This window comes from Sus scrofa, chromosome 1 (genome assembly GCF_000003025.6).
Source record: "Sus scrofa isolate TJ Tabasco breed Duroc chromosome 1, Sscrofa11.1, whole genome shotgun sequence".
NCBI lineage: Eukaryota > Metazoa > Chordata > Mammalia > Artiodactyla > Suidae > Sus > Sus scrofa.
This window is the reverse complement of record NC_010443.5, coordinates 96,144,735-96,163,250: the sequence shown is the minus strand read 5'-3', so window position 1 is coordinate 96,163,250 and position 18,516 is coordinate 96,144,735. Positions and strand designations below refer to the sequence as shown.

Here is an 18,516-nt window from a genome sequence, read left to right as displayed (position 1 = left end):
CCATTTTCTACACATGGTGTGCACATTCTTGTTACATTTATGCTGGTGTCATATTTTTGTGACTTTGTGAATGGACCCTTGTCATTACTCCTCATTCCTCCTTCCCTCCCCTTCTCTTTTTCCTTCCTTTCGCTTCTTCTCGCTCACTCCCCTCATCTCCTCCTCCCTTACCATCCTTTCTCATTGGTGCTATATGATGGCTTTTCTTTACTTCCCTGCTATTGAAGCCGCAGTAAGGGCTCTGTGATGAGCCAACTCCAACCATTTGTACATGGAGAGTGACTCTGAGCAAAGCCTGCTCAGGGACATAGGCATAAAATTATGGACATTCAGGAGTTCCCACTGTGGCTTATGGGTTAAGAACCTGACATAGTCTCCGTGAGGATGCCGGTTTAATCCCTGGCCTCGCTCAGCGGGCTAAGGCTCCCACACTGCTGCAAGCTGTGGTGTAGGTCAAAGATGCAGCTTTGATTCAGCATAGATATGGATGTGACATAGGCTGGCAGCTGTGGCACCAATTTATCCCCTAGCCTGGGAACTTCCTAATGCTGCAGGTATGACCTTAAAAAAAAGAATGAAAGCAAAAATTGTGGACATTCAGAGGAAACAAAACTGAGGTAGCGAATCCGCTTCCTTAAAGAGGCACAGTCTTCCCCAGCAGTGCCTGGGGCTTTCTGTGACCTTTACTCGTTCAGGAATAAGGTCTCTGCAGCCAAAGGGGTAACTGAACACTGACCTCATCCCCTGGTTGCCCTGGCTCCTGTCACCTGTGTCCATGTAAACTAGACACCCTTGATTCCTCTCTGCTTGTCACACCCCACCCCCAATCCATCACCGCTTTTTTTTCTTTCCTTTTTTTTTTTTTTTTTTTTTTTTTTTTTTTTTTTTTTTTTTGTCTTTCTGTCTTCTCTGGGGCTGCACCCACGGCATGTGGAGGTTCCCAGGCTAGGTGTCTAATCGGAACTGTAGCCACCGGCCTACACCAGAGCCACAGCAACACCAGATCCGAGCTTCAGCCGCGAGCTGCACCACAGCCCATGGCAATGCTGGATCATCACTGAGCGAAGCCAGGGATTGAACCCGAAACCTCATCATTCCCAGTCAGACTTGTTAACCACTGAGCCACGACAGGAACTCCCCATCACCACTTCTTTCTGAAAAGCTGTCACACCCCATCTCTCCATCTTTAGCAGCCCTCAGGTCAAAGCCTTGTGGCCAGTCCCTCTGTTTTACCCAGGTCCTCCTGATGTCTGCAGCCATCCGGCCCTCAGGCCATATCCCTGCTCTGCTCAAACACCCTGCAGAGGCTCCCGGTTCTGTCAGGGTAAGAGCCAGAGCACTTCTGGTGGCCTGTTCCTTGTCCCCTCCTTATCGCTCTGTCCTAGCCTCCCTCTTGCTCACTCCTTGCTGTTCCTTGAGCCCAGCAGACATGATCCCACTCCAGGGCCTTTGCATATGCTATCCCCTGCCCCGGGACTCCTTCCTCCTATGACTCACTCTCATACTTTCTCTAGGTCGGTCCCTGCTTGGGTGCCACTTGCTCAGCAAAGCCCCACCCCCACCTCTGGACCTTTTATTCTGCTTCTTTTGTTTATTTTTCTCCACACCACTTATCATCTGACCTACAGTAAACTGATATCTTGAGTCATTGTTCCTCTCCTCACAGTAGACTATTAGGTCCCTGAATGCACAAAATGGGAAAGGCCATACATTAAATACATTGTGTAGCATTTAATGTTGCAATCTGCTCATCTCAGTTTTCCTTTCCAGGGAAACTTTACTTTTAGTGGCCCTGAGCTTTGTTCCAGTGCTCAGTTTAAACCTTCAGCTGACCCAAGCCCTGGCTCTTCTTTCCGTGGCCCTTGCTAAGTGGAGTGGTAGGCATACTTTGCCAGAACACATGTATGCCTCTCTTCTCCTTTGCCTCTGAAAAATCCCCCCATATCCACTTCCCCAGACCTGGCTGAGCAGGATTTATTCCTATGGAAGAACGGGGACCAGGTCAGTAGACCTCCCTTGAGTGCTTGCTGGTGCCAGTGGGGATTATCAGCTCTCAGGCCTATCCTGGCTCTGGCTCAGGTTCTCCCATCCAGGGAGTTGGCTCTAGAGGCTCGCTGTCCTGGAATAGGATGCTGCAGCCATGGGCATGCAGATGGGCTTCAATGGTACAGATATCTCAGGATATGAAGCAGTGGTGAGCCAGGAAGCCAGGTGCTGACTCTGCGTGCATGCGCTCTTCTGCGTCTTCTGCTCCTGCCTCCCGCTTCCAGTCTTTCTGACTTTTGTCTCTCCCAGCGTAAGTCTCCCCAGCGATTTCTTTGTGTGTTTGCCTCCCTCTGTCCTGTCCTCCTCCAGCTTCCCACACTCTCATTGTCTTTGCCTCCACCCCAACTCCACTCCTTTATTTTTGTCTCTCTCCCTTAATTGTCCATTATTTAGAACCAAAGCCTATTATTCATAAATTATTTGGTTGAATAAAAACTTAACTTTACCATTCATACATCTAAAAGCATGAGAGGTGAAACAATACACATTTTTCACTTAACGCTAATTTTATAGCAATTTCCTTTATGTCTCCGTAGGTGGAGCTCCTCCCACCCTTTACATCTATATCCCTTAATATGCAATTGCCTTTCTGCGCCCCATCCGTGGTGTCCTCTGGGGCCAGTCCTCTAACATACTGTCCTTGGGAGACAATAAGAACTGTAGGAAGAAGTGGGGCTCATACAGGGATGAGACCCTGGTCTACACTGCTTCCACCTCTCCAGACTTTAACCAGTCCCTGAATGAGTTTTATACACCTGGACAGTGGTGGGGGCGGGGGGCGGGTCACAGACAGGATGGAACAGCCTTAACTTAGAGATGGGCCGAGTTTCTGGATCCTCTGAGTTGTTCGGGAAGCTTAGGGGCCCAATGGGAATTGTGGCCAACCTCCAGAGATCCTAGGCATGAGCTGAAGGGAAAGAAACGGAGTATAATAGTAATAATAATAATAAACCAATAGTATTAGCAAACTCTTAACAAAGAGTGTTCCAAGAGCCAGGCATTTTTTAAGCACTTAAAAATGTTTAACTCACATAATTCTCATAACCACTGATAAAATAGGTAATATTATCCTCATTTTACAGAAGCTTGCCAGAAAAAATGCAGAATGGCCAGTTCAATTTGAATGTCATACTTACCTGGCTGGGGAGATACCATGATCACAAAAGTGAAGAAAATGTGGTATATTTATACAATGGAATATTATTCAGCTCTAAAAAAGAATGAAATAATGCTATTTGCAGCAACATGGATTGACCTAGAGATTATCATACTGAGTGAAGTAAGTCAGACAGAGAAAGACAAATATCATATAATATCATATATATGTGGAATCTAATAAAATGATGCAAAAGAATGTATTCAGTTTGAATGTCAGAAAAGCAATGGTAATGTTTCAGTATAAATATGCCCCAAGTATTGGATAGGACATATTTATACTAGAACATTAGTCCTTGCTTACCTAAAATTCAAATTTAACTCTGGGTCCTGTGATTTTATTGGCTAGGTCTGGCAACCCTTGCACAAAGAGGTAAAGAAACTTGTTCAAGCTCATGTGACTGTAAGTGGCAGAGCCACGATTCAAACCCAGTCTGGCTCTAGAGGCGAGTCCTTAGTTACAGCACTCTGCTGCCTGTCTTGTCTCTCATCCTGCCTTCCCTTCCATTCAGGTACCTCCATTGCACTGGGATCACCCTCTCCACTAAGGAGTGTTACCTGGACCTCCCTTCCCTGGTTGGCACCAGCTGTCTGCTGTGCCAGCTCCTTAGCCATAGTCTTTGTAACTTCCAGAAACATAATTAGGTCATTCTATTAAAATCCAATAATTCAACCCTTAGGTATGAAGCACCTCTTATTGTACAACACTCTCTGCTAAAGTAGCTCTGGCTAACAGATTGATTCTGGAAAAGGCTGGAACAGTCCCCAGAAACCCCTCTTCTTCTAGATTCCTCCACTATGACCCTGGCTGAGGGTCTACCATGCCCTGGGCACTGTTAGACAGCCATTTCTAATGGGGTGTTGGGAAACCACATCCCATGTTTGTCATCTACTCCAGGCAAGTGATTCTAATGGTGTGATTGCCAGGCTAGGGAGGATGGGAGGGCAGTGCTGTGGCAGGCAGACAGGGGAGCATTTGGGCCCCATGAAGGTCTCTCATTTCTCAGCCCATGACTGCTCTTTCATGAGACCCTCCCAGAAAGACATTCCCAACCTTTCCTCATTCCCCATCCCCACAGGTACTACTTCCCATGTCAACGCTGGCTGGCAGTGGAGGAGGATGACGGCCAGCTGTCCAGGGAGCTGTTACCAGTGGATGAGTCCTATGTGCTGTCACCAAGCGAGGATGAGGAGGGTGGGGGAGGTGGTGACAACAACCCCCTCAACAACCTGGCCCTGGAGCAGAAAGGTTTCCTAAACTAGAGCTGACTTCTCCCCTCCAACATCCCTCCCCTCTGTCTCTCTCTCCTACTAGGTTTCTATCTTCCCTTCCCCTGTGGGCTTTGGGCACTTCCTTCTCTGGCAATATATCTGTACTTCCTCTCATTCCTCCATGGCAAGAATGGGGAGGTGAAGGGGGCGTACTCTCACGTCTAGCATAAGGCGGGGTATAAACTACATGGCTTTGCGTGGAGTTACGGTCAGGAATGGAATGGAATAGGATGGAATGGAATGGAATAGTTATAGATGGTTCTGACTTAGTCTTGTATCCTCCCCTCCAGGCACATTGTAGACTCTCAATACAAATATTTTTTGTCAAGGAAAGGAATGAACTTTCAAAAGTTCTCTGGTTTTGTGCTCCCTTCCCTGAAACTTGCATCCCTAAAATTTCCTAATCCAGAGGAGTCACCTGGCTGATGAGCCTCTGAACCACACATTCACCCCAAGTCTTCCCTAAGCATCCTACAATTTTATTGATTGAGGGTTTCCTGTGTGAGCCAGAGGTAGGGGGACCTCGTATCTTCCTTTAGGAAGCCTCCAGACTAAAGGCAAGGGCAGATCAACATGAGCTGCAAGTAAAGTCATTCACAGAAATAGTCAACATGGGCAGAGAAATGTGCTCAGTACATTTTCTCCCTCCTCCCTTCATGGGAGGTGCAATCTGCCACTCACTTCTCCACACTCCTCTCTTGGCAGATAAATCTACAACATTCTCAGTGACCATAAAGACTGGGGACAAGAAGAATGCGGGCACTGATGCCAATGTCTTCATCACACTCTTTGGCACTCAAGACGACACTGGTAAGAAAGCATTGCAGGGATGGGATTCACCCAGGTTCCTTTCCAGAAAGACTGGGAGATTCAGTGAAACTCCCAAGGAAACCCTGGTCATGCCTCTGTCTTCCTTTTTTAAAAAATTTCCCTTTATTGTTTTATTTTATTTTATTGTGGGAAAAATACTTAACATGCAATCTATTTTCTTACCAAATTTTAGATGTCCATTATTGTTGACTGTAGTTATGTGATGTAAAGCTCTCTAGAGTGTATTAATCTTAACTGAACTGAAACTATATGCCTATTGATTAATAACTTCCCATTTCCTCCTATCCCCAGCTCTTGGTAACCACCATTTCAGTCTTTGATTTTATGCATTTGACTTTGGTATCTCATTTAAATGGAGTCATGCTGTATCGTCTTTCTGTGCCTGGCTTATTTCACTCAGCATAATGTCTTCAAGGACCATTGGAGAATCTCCTTTTTAAATGCTGTATAATATTTCATTGTATGTATTCACCATATTTTCTTTATCCATTCACTTGTCGGTGAACAGTGGGTTTTTTTCCCCCACATCTTAGCTATTGTGAGTAGTGCCAAAATGAACATGAGAGTGCTAATATATTTTCAAAAATCTGATTTCAATTCTGTTAGACTCAGAAGTGGGATTATGGGTTCATATGGAAGTTCTATTTTTAATTTTTTGAGGAGCTTTCATACTATTTTCCATAGCAGCTGCATCATTTTGCACTCCCAACTTTCCAATTTCTCTACATCCTCATCAACTCTTGTTGTCTTTTGATTTTTTGACAGTAGCCATCTTGACAGATGTGAGATGATATCTCATTGTGGTTCTGATTTTCATTTCCCTCATGATTAGTGACAATGTACATTTTTCATATACTGTTGGCTATCTTTATGTCTTCTTTGGAAAAATGTCTATTTAAGTCTTTAGCCCATTTTTAATTAGGTTTATTCGTTTTTCTGTTATTGAGCTGTAGGAGTTTACATTTTGGTGATTAACCCCCTAGAGAGATATTGTTTGCAAATATGTTCTTTCATGCTATAGGTTGCATTTTTACTCTATTGATTGGTTCTTTTGCTGTGCAGAAACTTTTTAGTTTAATATAGGCTCACTTGGTAATTGTAATTTTTGTTGCCTGTGCTTTGGTGCCATATTCATGAAATTGTTGCCAAGGCCAGTGTCATAAAGCCTTTCCTCTATGTTTTGTTCTAGGAGTTTTACAATTTCAGGTCTTATGTTTACATTTGTAATTCATTTTGACTTTATTTTTGTGTATGGCATAAGTTAATATGCAAATTAATTCTTTTACATGTAGACATCTATTTTCCCAGAACCATTTACTGGAGTGGTTATCCTTTCCTCATTGTGTGTTCTTGCATGCCTCTGACTCTTGAAAGATTCCTTCCAACTAGCCCCATCAAAGAAAGGCAATTCCTTTTTTCTTAAAAATCTCCCTTGATGTAACTTGTCTACCTGGATGATCTTGGATAAGGCACGTAATTTCTGGGTGTGTATCCTTTTCTTTGGATGCAAACTGAAAATAAAAATATACACATCAAAGGATTATTGCAGAGTTCCTGTTGTGGCTCAGTGGGTTAAGAACCTGACATAGTGTCGCTGAAGATGCAGGTTCAATCCCCTGCCTCACTCAGTGGGTTAAGGATCCAGCTTTGCTACAAGCTGCAGCATAGGATAGACCAGCAGCTGTGGCTCCAATTTGACCCCTAACCTGGGAATTTCCACTCGCCCTATATGCTGCAGGTACAGCCCTAAAAAAAAAAAAAAAAAAAAAGAAGGGGTGGTTATTGCAAAGCTCAATAAGAGGACATACACCAAAAAGCAAAAAGGAAAGGAAAAATGCAGAAAATGCCCAAAATGCCCAGTGGATGGTAATTGCACAGTCTTAATTTGATAAAAGTTCAGGAATTTGGTCATTATGAGGAGAGACTAAAAGAGATGGTCCGACTAGGTTTGGGGGGGTCTCAGACCCAGCCAGTCATGTTGGGGTCATTTGGTTGACAGGAATGACCCTCCTGAAATCCTCCAAGACCAATAGTGACAAGTTTGAGAGGGACAGCATTGAAATCTTCACAGTGGAGACCCTGGACCTGGGAGATCTGTGGAAAGTCAGAATCGGCCATGACAACACAGGTCTGGCTTCCCTCACTTCTGTTCCTGGCTCAGAACGTGAAGAGCATGGGCAGGTCCCCATGGGTATCTGGGAAAGAATCTGGGGTTGGCTTGGCTGTCATCTGCCTTCCACAATGACACAGCTTCCTCAGTTCCTTCAGTCTGGTAGAGTCCTGGCTGCGCTCAGAGATTCTGGTCTAATCAATCAAGACACTGGTAATTTTTTTTTTTTTTGGTCTTTTTGCTATTTCTTTGGGCCGCTCCCACGGCATATGGAGGTTCCCAAGCTAGGGGTCGAATCGGAGCTGTAGCCACCGGCCTACACCAGAGCCACAGCAACGCTGGATCCGAGCCGCGTCTGCAACCTACACCATAGCTCACAGCAACGTGGATCGTCAACCCACTGAGCAAGGGCAGGGACCGAACCCGCAACCCCATGGTTCCTAGTTGGATTCGTCAACCACTGCGCCACGACGGGAACTCCAAGACACTGGTGATTTTTAAAGCTTTCCTCAAATCCTCCACCCTGAGAAATTTTAATGTGCAACCAGATTTAAGAATCCCTGATCAATGGTTCTCAAATTTGAATGTATATCAGAATCACTTGGGGAGGGGCTTGTCAAAATACATATTTCTGGGCACCATCCCCATGGTCTTTTATTCAGTAGGTCTGGGGTGGGATCCAAGAGTTTATATCTCTCACAAGTGATGCTGAAGCTGCAGGTCTGGGGGCCCCACTTTGAGAACCACTGATGGAGCCAGTCCTTCCCAGGACCCACTGACCCTGCAGCCAGACAAAAGCTGTGCCTCAGTTTGTTCTCTCTCAGAAAAGCAGGACTTATTTTCTTGGTCTTCAGACCATATCCCCTAACCCTGTGGAAGGAGGGCTTCCTCCTGGCCCCTGGGACTGAGGGATAGCATCTCCGTCTGACTTCCATTTCCTTCTTTAAACCTCATCTCTTCCCCATCCTCCTTTGCTCTTGCGAATTTCACTGACAGCAACCTGGGGTATGATCCAGCTTCAGCTGGATGGTGCACATTTTAACAGTAATCATTCCAGAAGGGATAATGTGTTCATGGAGCTATAGGCACCAGCCATCCAATAGAGAAAGGTGTTTGGAGTCCCTGAAGTTATGCACAGGAAACCCTTTGTGTAGAGGTCCTTGATGGCTTCTGTGTCTCCTTCTCTCAGGCAAGGGTCCAGGCTGGTTTGTAGACTGGGTAGAGGTGGACGCCCCATCTCTTGGAAAGTGCATGACGTTCCCCTGCGGCCGCTGGCTGGCTAAGAATGAAGATGATGGGGCCATCGTCAGGGACCTCTTCCACGCAGAACTTCAGACAAGACTGTACACACCATGTAGGAATCTTGCATGGCAAGGCTGGGCCTCCCCCTGGAACCCCTCATCTACTACCCCAACTCAATCCCAATCCCTCATCCAGTGTTACCCTGGGCCAGACCCACCTGGGAGATTTGGGTCTCTTGCTCCTTGCCCAAAGTCCCTGGGTCCTATGCTGGCTGTGGACAGAGCCCTGGACCCCAGGAAAGGAAATAGGGAGTGCATTCCACACTCTACCCCAAACAAACTGGTGGAAATAGGCAGAGAGCCTGACTTCTCTAGAGTTTGTTTTCCTTGTCTACAAAATAGAGATCATAAGGCAGGATGGTTATAAGACCCCAAAAGGAGAAAAGATAAAGGAAGGTCTAACAGTGAGGGATCATTATCAACCCTTTCACCAATCCTTACTCCAGTCATTAACATGCCAAAGAAATCATTGCCATATGATTTTATCCTGATTGGGGATAAAAAAACAAACAAACTTGAAAAGAAGGTAAATGTAATTCTTTTACCAGCTAAAGGAAAGGAGGAAGCAGAACAGCTAGGTGAAGTTTTAACACTTCCCTTCCTCTGTTATCATCAGAAAGTGTGCTGGAGGAGAAGGGAGCTGGCCCGTGTGGAGCCAGTGGATGAGAAACAAGGGATAGGAAGAGAAGAGAAATGATTCTCACCACTGTAGACTATCTCATCCGATTGGCAGTTGTCGCCTGAAATATGATGCTCCTGTGTAAAGAGTGTCTACAGCTAAGGACCACATTGAGGACACTTTACAAATGAGGAAAGCAAGGCTCGTAGATGACTTGCCCAGGGTACACAGATAGGTTAGAGCCTGTGCTTTCAGCCAACTCTCTGATGTGAGAGGCACGGAGACTCTGGTCTGAGGTGACAAGGGCATTTCCGTGGGCATGACAGGACACCTCCTCCCACCCTGTGGTTGCTAGGCAACCACATGAAGGTTCGGGTCCCTGGGTACCAGCTCTCCATGAAGGGGTGGGCCTGGGGCAGTGGTGCTGGTGAAGAACTTGACCTGCCTACGTTTGTTTCCTGTTTTCACCTCCTCTCTGACTTTGCCTTTTCCCCCTTCCCTTAGTTGTCCCTTATGAGATCACCCTCTATACTAGCGATGTCTTTGCCGCTGGAACAGACTCCAACATCTTCATCGTCATCTATGGCTGCGATGCTGTGTGCACCCAGCAGAAGTACCTGTGCACCAACAAGAGGGAGCAGAAGCTGTTTTTTGAGAGGAAGTCCGCCTCCCGTTTTATAGTGGAGGTACCGGGGTTCAGCAGTCTGCCGGGGGAACCAGGACTGGGGCGGGGGGGATGGACTGAAGGCAGGGAGGAGAAGGAGCTTTTGTCCAGAGTCTGCCATATGCCTTTCACCTGATGGGCTGCCGCGAGTGAGAGGGATGGACAGTTCATCTAACCTCTCTGAGCCTCAGTATAATCTGAGTAGCCAGGAGGACTGTGAACTTGCCCCTCCAGGACCAGGGTCTGGATCAAAGGTGATAACGAGTGGCTAGGGCTTGGAGGAAACTAGAGGCATGATTCCAGTTCCACTGGGGCCATCTCCAGCGCTACCAACAACAACAGGCAGGTATTCATGGGGAAAGCTGGTTGCCAGACTCATTCATCACATAACTGTGTCTCTCATTCACTCACCAAGCTATGGCCGATACAGAAGAGCATTTGGTATGTTGTTTGGCTCCCTCTCAGCTCTGGTCTGAGAGTTTTGTTGTTCAGTGCTTACTCTGGATCTAAGTTGCCACGTCCACACCTTGGTATCCTGTACACTCAGTCCAGTGTCTCCCTGTGCATGCCACTCTGTGCCAGGTGGGATGGGAGAGACAAGAGACTGTGGCTGCAAGGGGCTTGCAGTCCAGCTGGGAAACCCCAGATCTCACATGAGGCTAATGGGAGAGTCTGGTGATCATCACAATAACTGATCCTGAGGTTAAAAATGTGCTGTCAGTGCATTCCTGTTGTGGCTCAGTGGGTTAAGAATCTGACTAGTAACCATGAAGATGAGGGTTCAATCCCTGGCCTCGCTCAGTGGGTTAAGGATCTGGCATTGCCACAAGCTTCAGTGTGGGTCACAGATATGGCTTGTATGTGGTGTTGCTGTGGTGTAGGCCAGTGGTGGAAGCTCCGCTTCAACCCCTAGCTTGGGGACTTCCATAAGCCATGGACGCGGCTCTAAAAAGAAAAAAAAGAAGGCCCTGTCATAGGGACTTACCCATATTAACCCATTAACTGTCACAGCAACTCTTCTCGTATTTATCCCTCTTTAAAGGTGGGGTAACTGAGGCACAGATTGTTTAGTGGCTTACATAAAATCACACAGCTTAGGCATAGTAGAAGCAGGATTCAAAGCTGGGATGGGCTCAGAATATGTGTGCTTTTATCCCCTGCAGTAGACTAGCCCGTGGTGATGAGGGCAAACAGTGGGGCTGGCTGAGCTGCAGGTGTTCAGAGAAGGGAGGAAGTTCCCTGGAAGTGGTGGCTTTGAGCTGGACCTGGACAGGAAACAAAGAGGAAAGACATTCCTGGTAAAGGGAACATCATGGCCAAGGGCCAGAGGTGGAAGTAAACACATCATGTGCTTTGAAGTTTGGCCAGAGGGGACAGGAGGAGAGTGAGGGGACCTGGGTAGAGGACTGGATGGAGCAAGACTGAAAGGGGGAGGGGAAGGACAAGAACTGGGAGCCTGGGCAGTGGGGCACTCCGGCTAATGGGGACCTTTGGAGATGTGCCCCTTATTTTCTGGACAAAGTCCAGAGCCCCTTCCTTCCTCCTCTGGTGGCGTCTGTCCTGGGGGACTCCTGCTCCCTCCCCACTTTCTTTGGGAGCCATCAGCGCTTGTGGGCAGGTTGCCACCTCGGTGGAGTTTTTAACAAGGAAAATTCAAGGGTAATTCATCTATCCACACAAAGCAACACCTCACCCGCCCAAGATGTCACTGTGCATGAGTCATCCAAGCCTGATGCCGTCAGCACCCAAGCTGTGATTACACCTCAGCATGGCTTCCAGCGAGTTTTATCAATGAAGTCTGCCTAATAGGCAGCTATAATTTGCCCGTAATTTGTTGCCTTTTTAAAATTTTCAAATCTTTGTGGGTGTTGGGGTGGGGGGGTATGATAACTTAGAAACAAACAAGATGCTTTGTATCTCTGTGTTTCCATTTCTAACTGATCTTCAGGTAGGAGGTGGAGCCCTTGACTGTGAGCCCATAACACTGGGTTCAGAGTCTCCTCAGCCTCTGACTCACAAGCGAGCTCCACCCTCACTGTGGCCTCATCTTCAGACACAGGGATCAGCTGGGAAGATCACAATGGCAATATTTACTGAGCACCCTCCCTGTGCCAGCCTTGTTCTAGGCACTTGATGTGTATCACCTCATTTAATCCTCATCACCACTCCAAGAGTTAGGTGGTATAATGATCTCATGTTCCGGCAGAAACAACACAGGAAGGCTAAGAGGAGTTCCCGTCGTGGCTCAGTGGTTAATGAATCCGACTAGGAACCATGAGGTTGCGGGTTGAATCCCTGCCCTTGCTCAGTGAGTTAAGTATCCGGCATTGCCGTGAGCTGTGGTGTAGGTTGCAGACACAGCTCGGATCCTGCATTGCCGCGGCTCAGGTGTAGGCCGGTGGCTACAGCTCCAGTTAGACCCCTAGCCTGGGAACCTCCATATGCCACGAGAGCGGCCCAAGAAATGGCAAAAAAAAAAAAAAAAAAAAAAAGTAGGGCTAAGAAAGGTGCTCACGGTGTCAATTAGCCAGCAGCAGAGGTGGGATTGGGACTCGGGCAGTTCAGCTCCAGAGCCTTCTCTGCTTAACTTTTTCACTCTCAGGAGAACCCTAGGGTCCCTGCTGGCTTGGAGACCATCAGAGTCCAGCCCCGGGGCCCGCCATCCAGGCCAGCCCTCCCCTGCCTTCTTGCTCTCCTGAGGGATCACTGCTTGCAACTGAGTGGCTGGATGATTCAGGTGACAAAAGGAAGCCGAGGTCCACACATCTTGAACCTCAGAGATGGGACAGGAAGGAGGAAAAGAGGACCCTGGACAGAGGGAGAGGCAGGTTGTGCCTGGCAGCTCAGTGTCCTCAAGTGCAGATCCTGTGAACCACAACTCGCCCAGAGCTTCCTGTTTTCTTCTGTTCTGAGAGTATAAGGCCCCCTGAAATCACTGTCTTGGTTTAATGATTCAGAAAGCCTGGGGGCTTGCAGGGGACATCATCTTTCTGATGACACATGGGGGAGCTTGCTAGGGGGAGAGCTAGGGCAACGCTGCAGCACAGCAGAAGCAACAGCAGCTATAGCACCTTGTTAAATAACTCAGGGTGTCTCCAGCAACAGGACACCATATCAATCACTTGGAAGGAAAGAATCATTGACAAAAGGAAGCCCATCTATGATCTCAGACCCAGAAGTGACCTTGAAGGGTTGCCTTACCCACGTGCTTACCTTCTGCTGAACAAGACCTTACTCTCCCTTTTTGATGGATCTATTGAATCTTGGAAGGTCAGGGGGCTCAACTAGATCACCCAGCTCCTTAGGCTACAAGTTGTGGGAAGGAGGTGGGTGGGTGTGGGAGTTGGAGGAGGTTCCTCAAGCCAGGCTGATGGGCCGCCCCTTGCCTGCCCACTGCTGGCAGGGGTGTGGGGAGGAGGAAAGCACTGGTAAGAGCTGTTCTAGTTCATTCCCGGGTCATATCTGTCGAGGGTTATAGAGGTTCTGTATTTGATGAATGACTCAATCTATCATTCAGATGCCATTCACTCATCAGGAGCCTTCATCCACCCTAGAGCTGACTATACCATCTCCTTTAGGTACCTTGATGGAGCAGGCCAAGCAGGTAATTCTGCAGAGGAGGTGCCAAGAACCCCCGAATGCCAAAGCAAACCTCAAGGCATGAGTTCCATGCACTGACCATGAGCCAGGATACCTGGCTGTTATCGTATTCCCTGCCCTTAACTTCCTCATCTCTTTCCTACCTGTGATTGCCCACATCCCCACAGGGAAGAGGCAGGTTGTAAGCCGACATGTACAGCACCATTTCATCAGAGAACATGACACATGAGAACTGGAGAGACCCAAGAGGCTCCCAGAAGCCCTGCCTTGGGACCTGATAGGATACTGGAGGATAGCCTGGCAGAGAGAGCTGGGGAGGCAGGTGCCAGCTGAGTGGACACCCCGCCTTGTGTCTGGCCACCTCTCTGCTTCCTTAGAGGGCTCCAAGGGGAGGACCCAGGAGTCAGTCACTCCTGACCAAGTCCCTCCCCTGTACCCTGTACCATAGGCTCCAGGCAGGAGAGGCGAGAGCTTATGACTCCTGGATTTCAGGGACCCACTTCAGCATGCATATATCAGCTTTTCTGTTCAAGGGGAATTTGACACACACTCTGATGGTTAAGATCCAACACTGTGTGTGAGAGAACCCTGCTGACTTTGCCACATCCATTTTACAGATGAGGAAATACTCATTCTTTTATCCTTTCTGCCACTACTTTTTTCAGCTTTTCAAACAATATCGTTTTTTTTTAAATGTTATTGGAGTATAGTTGACTTAAAAGTTATGTTAGTTTCAAATGTACAGCAGAGTAAATCAGTTACACATATACATATATCTGTTCCTTTTCAGATTCTTTTCTCATAGAGGTTATTACGCAGTATTGAGTAGATTTCCTTGTGCTATACAGTAGGTCCTTGTTACCTCTCTATTTCATATATAGTAGTATGTATATGTCAATCCCAACCTCCTATTTTACTCCTCCCTGTGCTACATTTCCTATTTGGTAACTCTAAGTTTGGTTTTGAAATATTTGAGTATTTTTCTGTTTTGTAAGTTCTTTTGTACCTTTTTTTTGGCCATACCCATGATATGTGGAAGTTCCCAGGCCAAGGGGTCGAACCTGAGCCAAAGCGGTGACAACAATGGATCCTTAATCACCAGGCCACCAGGGAATTCCTATATCATTTTTTATTAGATCACATATTAGTGATCGCATATGATATTTGCCTTTCTCTGTCTGACTTACTTCACCAAGTATGGTAATTTCTAGGTCCATCCATGTTGCTGCAAATGTCTAGAATTACTTATTGAGAACCTAGGTCATGAGGTCTGTTCTGGGGTTTGAGGATGCAGTGATGAGTAAAACAGACATGGTGCCTGCCCCATGACTTTTAGTGGTGAGGGAGAAGGTATTATGCAAGTAAATGCAAACTTCTAACTGTGCGAGGTGCTGGTGGGGAGTGGTTAGAGTATGTCATATATACTATATAGTATAGTATATCATATATAGCATATATACTATATAGTAGATCACATATACTATATAGTATTGTGTATCATGAAGAAATTTGACTTTCTCAGTGTGGTCAAGAGGGTTCCCTGAAGAAGTGATCCTTGAGCTGAGACCTGAATGATAAGGCTGAGCAAACACTGGTTTATGTAAAGAAGAAGAAAGGGAAGGGGCAGAGAGAGCATTTGCAAAGGCCCTGTGGTGAGCAAATGTGAAGTTTGAAGGACTAGAATGTGAGTGTTATGCAAGAGGAGTAGCTGGAGATAAAGGGGGCTCTTAGGGGCCAAGAAGGTCAGACTGGCAAGATGGGTCATGGACAGAACCAGAACTCACCTCTGATGCCCAAGTCAGTTCCCAAGCAGCTGCTGAAATGGTAAGTTACAGAAGACAGGAGGCTGGGCTCCACCATGGAAAGGGGAGCCAACCTTCCAGAGGCTGGTTGAACTGGATTCTGGAGTCTAGGCTGATTTTAAGTGGGAATAAAGAAGGAGTGTATGAACCTGGCATATGCAGGGGAGAGAGGGTGGGGGCTGGCTTGACTGGACAGAAGGGAGGTACTGGAGAAAGTGGGAATTCAAAGTGACTCAAGGGTGGATGCTCTGGGGAGGCAGTGTTTTGTTGCGGTTTTACCTTCCTGGACCTTTTAGCCAACATCTAGTGTGTTCCTCTTTTCCAAAGTTAGAAGATGTAGGAGAAATCATTGAAAAAATTCGGATTGGCCATGATAATACAGGCATGAATCCTGGTTGGCACTGCTCCCACGTGGACATCCGCAGGCTCCTTCCAGATAAAGATGTGAGTTTCAGACTGATCTGTCCTGCTGTTTCCTTTTGTCCCTTTTCAGAAGCGATTCAAGGCAGGTTCCCTGTAAGAAACGGCAGCCTCATTAAGTTGAGATAAAATCATCTAAGGAAAATTTTACCAGTTCACTCTGGGTCCAGGAAAAACTCAGGCCCAAGGCAGCATCTTTTAGAACCTAGTTTAATGGGTCAAGGAGGAGGGTCTGGGCAGCCATGTCTCTGTTCCCCACCCCCAAGGCCATACTACTAGCAAGTGACCAAGTGTGTCCTTCCTATGATTCAAGGTCAGTTCAGAAAAAGAAATCCAGAGGAGTCCCCATTGTGGCTCAGTGGTAACGAACCTGACTAGAATCCATGAGGACATGGGTTTGATCCCTGGCCTCATTCAGTGGGTTAAGGATCCGGCATTGCTATGAGCTGCAATGTAGGTTTCAGACATGGCTCGGATCTGACTTTGCTGTGGCTGTGGTCTAGGCTGGCAGCTACAGCTCCAGTTCAACCCCTAGCCTGGAAACATCCATATGCCACGGTATAGCCCTAAAAAAGACAAAAAAAAAAAAAAAAAAAAGGAAAGAAAAAAGAAATGCACCCAAAAAACTTGGCAAACATTCCCAAACGACAGAATTCTAAATCTAGGAGGCAGCTGTTTGTAATGGTTGTGGTAGGAGTGAGTTGGGAGCAGGTGAAAAGCCCACTGCCTCTGCGTCTCTGGGCTGGGTTCATATATCTATTTTTAAGTGACCCGGGAACTCCACCTTCAAGAGCCAGCCATTGACTTGGTGTGAAAGTGCTTTAAGACTGGGTCTGCTGGAAGGGAGGCAGGACTGCGGGCACTCCCCTATGGCTTATTCATTTTCAGTGGGGCCCCATCACTCTTGCCCTTGGTCCCCATGAGGGTTGATGTGGTGGTGAATGACTGAAGTTGGCAGTTTCCACATGAAGGGCTCAGTTGCCTCTTTTGTCCTCCCCCCAGGGCACAGAGACCTTGACTTTCCCTTGTGATCGATGGCTTGCCACATCTGAGGATGACAAGAAGACCATTCGGGAGCTGGTCCCTTATGACATCTTCACTGAGAAATACATGAAAGATGGGTCCTTGAGGCAAGTCTACAAGGAGGTGGAGGAGCCTCTGGACAGTAAGTGCTGTGCCATCGCCCTCACCACTGTCAGCAGCAGTGTCCCTTGTAGGGGACCTTCTCTGTGCTGGGTGGAGCCTTTGCACCCAGGAGGCAGAATCTATTATTACCTTCACTCCGTAGAGAGGGCAGCTGAGGCGCTCAGAGGTTACATAACCTGCCAAAGTTCACTCAGCTAATAAATAGCAGGGCTATTCTTCAAAGTCTCAGCTATCTCACTCTGAGGTTTGGGCTTAAATCCTTTTCTGGTCTGACAGTGTGATCATACATCCAAATATGTGGTCTCCCACGTGTGGCCTCTACTGATCCTTGTTCTCTCCCTTTGCTTAGTTAATTGGGCTACTCATTTGCAGGGCTGGGTCCTCTCTGCTCTTGCTGGATCCAGCTGTCCTAGCCAAGTATGAATCAAAAAGCATCCCAGATTTATACAGAACTGGAGCTGTGGTGTCTTTGTGCTCAGGGGCTGGGTGCAGCTTCAGTGTCCAAGGTCATGGGTTTCTTTTCTCTTACGTGCCAGCTACCTCTGCCCATTCCTCATTGATGAGGTTTTTTTTTTTTTCTGTAGAATTTGCTCCCACCTGATCACACATTTCTTGCCCTCATTCCTTTGCTTTTGAACTACTATTTTCTGGTTCTCTTCTTACCTCTCCAAGCAGGTCCTGGGAGCTGCTTTCCCTTCTCTTGCCGATGGTATGGCTCCAGGCTCGGGCCTTAGCCTCGGCTGAGCCTCCACTGCAGCCCTTACATTTCCTCCCATATGAGTTGCCACTTGCTTAGAGATAAAAACAAGCATTGGAGTTCCTATCCTGGCTCAGTGGAAATGAATCTGACTAGCATCCATGAGGACACAGGTTCGATCCCTGGCCTCGCTCAGTTGGTTAAAGGATCCATTGTTTCCGTGAGCTGTGGTGTAGGTTGCAGACACGGCTCGGATCCTGTGTTGCCGTGGCTGTGGCATTGGCCAGTGGCTACAGCTCCTGACTGGACCCCTAGCCTGGGAACCTCCATATGCTATGGCTGCGACCCTAAAAAGACAAAAAACAAACCACCACAACAACAAAAAAAACAAGTGTTACATCTATAACATATCCCTTTCTCCAAATTTGCTTTGCTATTGAATCTGGGGGGTAATTCCCTTTTTCACTTGGATCCCATAGGATGTCCTGGAAAGCTGTCCTGGCAGCACACATGGCTGTTCTGTATTAATAACATGCCACAGACCCACTCTGTGCTGGGCGGTGTTTCTAAGGAAACATCTTTCCACTGAGGGTTGCTCGGCCTTGGTGGGACTGGGAGGGAGGAGGATCCAGAAATAGCCAAATCTGACTGCACAAGTGCATTGCTCAGCACCCAGAAGCTGAATCAGTTTTCCTAATTCCCATAGGACTGGGTGGTGGGGGAGCAGGAAGGCCATTTAATCACAGGCCTGGTGACAGCCCTCCACTCTGTGATGAAAGCTCCTAGAAAAGGTCCCACCCAGGTGTGGAGCCTGGTTGAGCGCCCAGCCAGGAAATAGATGAAGATAAATGAG

The 18,516-nt window shown here is 47.3% G+C and overlaps 1 protein-coding gene across 2 annotated transcripts in view; it reads left to right on the top strand.

The window, feature by feature from the left end:
- The window catches only part of LOXHD1 (lipoxygenase homology domains 1), a 206,284-nt gene that overhangs the window by 123,784 nt on the left and 63,984 nt on the right, over positions 1-18,516 (top strand). For both annotated transcript variants that reach the window (XM_021092583.1, XM_021092585.1), the window contains exons 22-28: positions 4,281-4,450; positions 5,179-5,283; positions 7,304-7,432; positions 8,604-8,768; positions 9,839-10,020; positions 15,728-15,844; positions 16,823-16,985. In XM_021092583.1, the coding sequence (XP_020948242.1) occupies positions 4,281-4,450; positions 5,179-5,283; positions 7,304-7,432; positions 8,604-8,768; positions 9,839-10,020; positions 15,728-15,844; positions 16,823-16,985 (1,031 nt within the window). The remainder of the gene's footprint in view (positions 1-4,280; positions 4,451-5,178; positions 5,284-7,303; positions 7,433-8,603; positions 8,769-9,838; positions 10,021-15,727; positions 15,845-16,822; positions 16,986-18,516) is intronic.